The 7,500-nt window shown below is 46.0% G+C and overlaps 1 protein-coding gene across 2 annotated transcripts in view; it reads left to right on the plus strand.

Moving 5' to 3' along the window:
• spop (speckle type BTB/POZ protein) overlaps window positions 1-7,500 on the plus strand; it is a 138,633-nt gene that overhangs the window by 76,396 nt on the left and 54,737 nt on the right. For both annotated transcript variants that reach the window (XM_063223436.1, XM_063223444.1), the window contains exon 5: window positions 207-358. In XM_063223436.1, the coding sequence (XP_063079506.1) occupies window positions 207-358 (152 nt within the window). The remainder of the gene's footprint in view (window positions 1-206; window positions 359-7,500) is intronic.

A 7,500-nucleotide genomic window follows, 5' to 3' on the forward strand; every position in this document is an offset into this window, starting at 1 on the left:
TTTGAAGTAAGATTTAGTTTGTTTTTGTGTTTTGGTAGGATTTTAGTTGTACATTATGGTTGGATATTAGTTTGTAACTATACGTATTGGCACAGTTTGTTCTTTCCCCACTCCCTATTGTTTTGCTTTCCTTCCTTCTTTCTTTCACTCCGTCCGCCTCTTCTTTTTGTTGCTCTCTTCATTTGCTGTCTTCTCGGTGTGTGCAGGTGTTTGCGAGTGAACCCCAAGGGTCTGGACGAAGAGAGCAAAGACTACCTGTCCCTCTACCTGCTCCTGGTCAGCTGCCCCAAGAGTGAGGTGCGCGCCAAGTTCAAGTTCTCCATCCTCAACGCCAAGGGAGAGGAGACCAAAGCCATGGGTGAGTCCTCTTGCCTCTTCTCTCCTCTTCTCTCCTCTTCGGTTCTCTTCTCTTCGGTTCTCTTCTCTTCGGTTCTCTTCTCTTCGTCTCTCTTGTCTTGTCTTGTCTTGTCTTGTCTTGTCTTGTCCTGTCTTGTCCTGTCTTCTCTCCTGTCCTCTTCTCTCCTGTCCTCTTCTCTCCTGTCCTCTTCTCTTCTCTTCTCTTCTCTTCTCTTCTCTTCTCTTCTCTTCTCTTCTCTTCTCTTCTCTTCTCTTCTCTTCTCTTCTCTTCTCTTCTCTTCTCTTCTCTTCTCTTCTCTTCTCTCCTGTTCTCTTCTCTCCTGTTCTCTTCTCTTCTCTTCTCTTCTCTTCTCTTCTCTTCTCTTCTCTTCTCTTCTCTTCTCTTCTCTTCTCTTCTCTTCTCTTCTCTTCCTCTCATACCATCTCCTTTAATGAGCCTTCTGCCAGCCAAGCCACAGCTACACCGATCCATACCTGAACACTGTTGGATATTGACGCGCGGCTCAGTGCGGCATGTGATGGCACGTTCGTGTGTCTGGTAGAGAGGGAGAGAGGCTGTTAATCAATGTGTCCCTCACCTCTTCCCTACACAACGAGTTGACAAAGCCTCCACAGCCTACAATAGGGATGGGATTGTACACATACACACTAGGGCTTCACGATATCAGAAAAAAATGTGATACTCGATAACAGCATGCAATACCTCGATAACTATATTTAAACGATATTTTGAAATATAGCTCAGTGTTTTTCTCTAATCACTAATTTGTCAGTCTGTGTGGGGGGCGTGCCTGTGGTCATGGCGGGCTTCTTGTGCATTTGTTGACATCCAGCAAGTCATTGGACGACACAGAAATGTTTACTTGTTCGCGATAATTAAGTAATTTTCGCAATACACCCTAATACACACATGAAGATCCAGTGAGCATGGAGTTCATCGTCCGCCAAGATAACACATCCGGTCATACTGTACCTTGAGATTAGTGGAGCTTCTCTCTTGTTTTTGGTTATTTGACTTTACACCAGGCAGTGAAAGTGTTCCTATGCAGCACACAGACAGCCTTGTGGTCAGATTCCACATCTACGCATGAAGCTAAAATGTATTCAGTTGACCTTTGTTTTTTACCACTCTTTGTGGTAAAGTGTGCCCCTGAGTTCAATCTAGGAGCTTTTTGTCCGCATGAACCATTTGGTACGCATTAACTGCTGTTGGTGTGTGAGTGCTTTTAGTCCGATATCCTCTTTATTCACTTTTATTCCATGAAATCATCCGCACTTATGGACACGTACTGACTAGAACTCAAACTGGAGAACTGGAATCAAAAGAGCTGTGAAACGTCTCGGCACCATGTCCATTTTCAGGACCACAGCTCATTTGCTTTGGGCTATTTGCGTGCGTGCGTGCGTGCGTGTGTGCGTGCGTGCATGCATGCTTGTGTGTTTGTGTGTCTGCCTATCTGTAGCCTTTGCAAAGGTATGCATAATGTGTGTGTGTGTGTGTGTGTGTGTGTGTGTGTGTGTGTGTGTGTGTGTGTGTGTGTGTGTGTGTGTGTGTGTGTGTGTGTGTGTGTGTGTGTGTGTGTGTGTGTGTGTGTGTGTGTGTGTGTGTGTGTGTGTGTGTGCGCCTGTGCACGCGTGTGTGTTCGTCCATCTGTGGCCATTGCAGAGGCATGCCTAATCGCAGGTGGAGTTCATCATTTCCTTCCCATCTGTAATTTCGGCCGGACGCAGGCGCTCAAATTCTGACGTTTTTTTTAATTAAGAGTGTGTGTGTGTGTGTGTGTGTGTGTGTGTGTGCCTGTGTGTTGCACGTGTGTGTGTGTGCACTTGTGTGAGGTTTTTTTGCGGCGGCTGTCTCTTTTGATGAGTTTCCGACAGCCGTGCCTCTCTCCTCCACGCCTCCTTTTAATTGGGTTACGGCGCGGCAAACTGGTGAGGAATTGAATTAGCGCTGGCCAGATGTAGCCCTTCTCTCGCTTATCTGCTTCCCACACACACGCATATAGCCCATCCAGGGGACTTGAATATGGGTGTGTGTGTGTATGTGTGTGTGTACTAGTGTCTTTGTGTGTGTTCGTGTGTATGTGTTCGTGTTTATGTTTGCGTGTGTCTCTGTGTGTGTTTGTGCTTATAAGTGTGTACGGGCCTTTAAGTGCGTAGAAGGGTGCACGTGTATGTGTGTGTATGTACATACATGTAAATTTCTATGTGTACTGTACATGTGTTTGTTTGCACAAGCGTGTACATATGTGTCTGCATAAGAACATAAGTGTGTGTGTGTAGTGTGTGTGCGCTTGTGTTTAAGTGTCTAATGAGGGTGGTGTGTGTTTGTACAAGTGTGCATGTTTGTGTGTGTGTGGTGCCAACCTGCACCTCTGTTTACAGAGCCCTGCTGTGAAGGTCTTGTAGGAAAGGAAATCGTTTTTACTCCATAACAATCTACTGAGTCTACCTTCATCCCCTTCCTACTTCCCAGCCTCTTTGCATGAACACACACACACACACACACACACACACACACACACACACACACACACACACACACACACACACACACACACACACACACACACGCACGCACAAACGCACAAACGCAGGCAAACACTTACTCACTTTCGTTTCAATTTCAGTACCGGTTAAGTGTTATCGGTGAGAAAATTAACAGTTAATTCATCAGGGTGGCGTGGTGAGGCAGGAATGAATTAAGGGAGAGTCAAACGACCAACAACTTGTGTGGAGCAGCACTCCTCAACACAACCGTAGTATCCTCTCTTCTCTTCTCTTCTCTTCTCTTCTCTTCTCTTCTCGTCTCTTCTCGTCTCTTCTCGTCTCTTCTCTTCTCTTCTCTTCTCTTCTCTTCTCTTCTCTTCTCTTCTCTTCTCGTCTCTTCTCGTCTCTTCTCGTCTCTTCTCTTCTCTTCTCTTCTCTTCTCTTCTCTTCTCTTCTCTTCTCTTCTCTTCTCTTCTCTTCTCTTCTCTTCTCTTCCCTTCCCTTCCCTTCCCTTCCCTTCCCTTCCCTTCCCTCGCCTCGCCTCGCCTCGCCTCGCCTCGCCTCGCCTCGCCTCGCCTCGCCTCGTCTCGTCTCGTCTCGTCTCGTCTCGTCTCGTCTCGTCTCGTCTCGTCTCGTCTCGTCTCGTCTCGTCTCGTCTCTCAGATTCCCGTCTGAAAGGCGTCTGCTGTTTTATTTCCTCTCCTCTCTTTTCCAAAATGTTCAATCCCTCGCTCCTCTCATCCCATCAGCCTTGGGCCATCCATTTAGAAATCCCCCACAATATGTGTCTTGTCACGCACAGAGGAAGGATGTTGGTTGCTATTGTGTGCCTACTGCCCATGAAGCTGGACATTTCGGTATAAACCTGAAGTCACACATCCTCAGCCATACAAAACAACACTCGCAGTCTCACCCCCTACATGTCTGGCATGGTCAAACCCGATAGTCAACTGTATGTGTAACATAAGGCTGCACAATTAATCGAAATTCATCGAAAATCGTGATTTTTGGCTTAAAAATAAACAACATAAAAAACTAGCCGCAACGATTTCATCATGATCACACAGGGGGCAATATTCGGAACATGTTGACGGGCTGTGGTTATCACGATTATCATTTTTTACCATAATCGTGCAGCCCTAGTGTGACGTGTATGATATGTGGCCTTCAATACCATGCTCATGAACAGACATGTACCACTATTCTTAAACGTGACACAAACTTGCATCACTTTGTCACCTGTTGATCTGTGCTTGTGTGATTGTGACACACAATCTCTCAATGCCTCTAATGTATCGTACAGGAGCACTTTGACACACACATGGCATCCAATACCATGTACAAGAACAGACATGTACAAACGTCACACAAATTCGTATGACAAACGCACAACACATTAACATCCATTGACTTGTGTGCGTGTGTCTGTGACACACAGCCCCTCTGTACCTCCCTCCCAATACGTCTCATTTTCTAATTTTTCTCTTCTAGCCATCTAATGAGTCATTGGGGTTGCGGTGGTGTGATCTGCCAACACGTTTTCTTGGGGGGAATATGTCAGGCCTGCACCCTTCAACCTACTCTTTCCTTCTCTCTCCTGCTCTCTCCTGGTCTCTCTCACTCTCTCTCTCTCTCTCTCTCCCTCTCCTCTCCCCCTCTCCTCTCCCCTTCTTCTTCCAGAACCCTTGGGAGTGTGAGGCTCCCATGTGACCGCCACCCCTTTTCCTCCTTCGCAGGAAAGAGTGAGTCTGTTCTTCCTCACGCAAAAAGTATCTGAAAGTGTAGCCAAGAAGGGCTGGTGGTGGGGTGTTGGTGGATGGCGATGGGGCAGTGTGGTGGAGGGTTGGATTGCGAGGCTGCGAAAGAAAATATGGCAGACGAAATTGCTCTATCGGTTCTGGATCATTTAGAATCCAATTTAATCTGGGTCCCCCCTGGGGGCTGGTAGTCGGCGAAGGGGAGGGGGGTGGTGGTGGTTGTGGAGACCAGATTGAGAGGTGATGAGGTAGTGGGGGGTTTGGGGTAGGGGGGTGGTGGTGGTGGTGAAATAAAAACAAAGTAAAGGCCCTTAATTAAGAGAAGTGGTGGGCCAGGCCAGCCGAGGCAACTGCAGCGCTCTTGGCTTATCAGAGAGCCTGTGCTGCCAAAGCTTGGGTGTGAACACGCAGAGATGCTGAACATGCATCCTCCCCTCTTTCTCTCTCATGCACATGCGCACGCACGCACGCACGCACGCACGCACACACACACAGACACGCACACACAGACACAGACACAGACACAGACACAGACACAGACACAGACACAGACGCACGCGCACACACGCGCGCACCAGGGCTTAACACTAACACACGCCAGGTAGCCAAATGCGGGTGAAAGTCGGCGTTGGCTAGTAGATACCGAAGGTTCACTAGCCATTCTGGCGGGTCCGTTACAATTCTAAATGATGAGGCACCGCATTTTGTAGTTTTTCCCCTCGGACCGTCTTTGCTACAAGCGCAATGCAATGCGATTTCGCGAGCCTACAATACCCATGAAGCACCTGTGTCACGTGTCACCTGTGTCTCACGCGCAAGAGGAATCTGATAGAGCTAGTCTTGCGAATATGAGTGGCAGCAGCGAGCTACCTGCAGCACATCAGCGTGCGTGGAAATGTCACTGAAAACCTTCACGTGAAAATAAAGTAGCGAAGTTCATCTCAACTGACCTGTTTTGGGATCTGTCATTACAATGCATAGTAGTAGTGGACATTAAAATGACCAAGGCGAGAGGAGAACACCTCAGTCTTGTGAAAGTTTTGAGACTAATTAGCGCAGTGATAAGACAAGGACACATGCGGCATTAATAATGTTCGGTTTAAATAATTTTCTGATTTGCCTGTATGTCATCATACCTTAATATTCCTCCATGTTTCTTGTGCCGTTGTTCCCGACTGTCAAACGGGGCTTAAACAACGTGCAGTAGTAGCCTTCCAGACTGCACAAATCATGTCCCATGTCCCTTCGCATGTGCCCATCTTGCCTTGCGTCCGTTTAGCCTATATTTTAAACAACTCAATATTAAACGGAATGAAAGGAAGTCGTAGCTCCTTCTGTAGTTACCGGCCGCATATGTGTGTGCCTTCTAGTGGATAGCCTACTTTTATGAGAAAATATTCCAGAAGAGGTGTTATTCCACATCCATGACCGAGGACATGCGAAGCTTGGCAATGACTTTGCACTATCTACTTTGCGCATCGAAAGTGCCCTTCAGATCAAAGACGGAAATATTTTGCTCTCATGTAGCTTACATTTGTGCCCTTCCACAACACTGTGCTTGGTGTTTCTGCACGGCTATGCCATTCCTCAGATAAGTTAATCTGTTCTTATAGCATGCATGCATGCATGGACCAGTTAATAACAATTCTAGTTATTAGGCCCTGTATTATATTATATTATATTATATTATATTATATTATATTATATTATATTATATTATATTAGCCTATAGGCTATTATATTATATTATATTATATTATATTATATTATATTATATATTATATATTATATATTATATTATATTATATTATATTATATTATATTATATTATATTATATTATATTATATTATATTATATTATATTATATTATGTTATATTATCCTACATTACATTATTACAGCCTATTATATAATTAATTAAAGCTGCTATGATGGTTAAGAAAATTATGGCTAGTGAAGAGGCCCAATGGCTAGTGAGTCAGGAAAACCACTAGCCAAAATGGCTGGTAAGCGAAAAAGTTAGTGTAAAGCACTGGCGCGCGCACACACACACACATGCACACACACGCACACACACAGCCATCAACATGGGCGTACACACAGCTGTAATGATTGCTAGTGGCCACTTGGGATGTTCATGACAGTTAATGCTGGAACGGATAGATGAATGAATTAGCGAACGGAGAAAAGAGAGAGATGGAGATGGAGACGGAGATGGAGATAGATGGATGACGGTCATGATGAAGTTAAGGGTCTAACCGTGTAGCCTTGGAAAGGTGGGGATGGAAGAAAGGATGGATGTCAGCATAGGATGTTGACCGCAAGAATGGGACGGGATGGAGAGAGAGAGAGAGTGAGAGAATGGATGTCTGCGTAGGATGTTGGCAGCAAGGATGGGCTGGAATGGAATTGGGAAGTGGATATGAGCAAATTAATGAGCAAGGAAAGTAAAGAGAAAATGGAGATTGATGAAAGGAAGCGTGAGGATACGACAGAGCAACGTTGTACGCTGCTATTACGGAGAATTGGCAGATTGACCGATCTGACATTCAACTATGTAAAAAAACATGGCGGTCGTTGAGTATGAAAAGTGTACAGTAACTCCACGCTTCAAAAAATGGCCGGTTTTAGGTGGTTGTAACCCCATTCCTTTTTATGTATTGAGAGGGGGGTGCTTTCACATGATCCTGCATCCTGTCCTGGACCTGCTCTGTCGGCGGCCCTGGGTGGTTTTTTGGCGAAGGTGGTGGTGGTGTTGGCATGGGTGTGAACACGGGCTTGGTGGTGGTGGTGGTGGTGGTGGTGGTGGTGTTGGCCCGGGCATGGGTGTCTGTGTGAACACGAGTGTGGTGTGTGTGTACGCGAGTGTGGTGTGGGTGGTGGTGGTGGTGGCGAC

Source organism: Engraulis encrasicolus, chromosome 2 (assembly GCF_034702125.1).
Source record: "Engraulis encrasicolus isolate BLACKSEA-1 chromosome 2, IST_EnEncr_1.0, whole genome shotgun sequence".
NCBI lineage: Eukaryota > Metazoa > Chordata > Actinopteri > Clupeiformes > Engraulidae > Engraulis > Engraulis encrasicolus.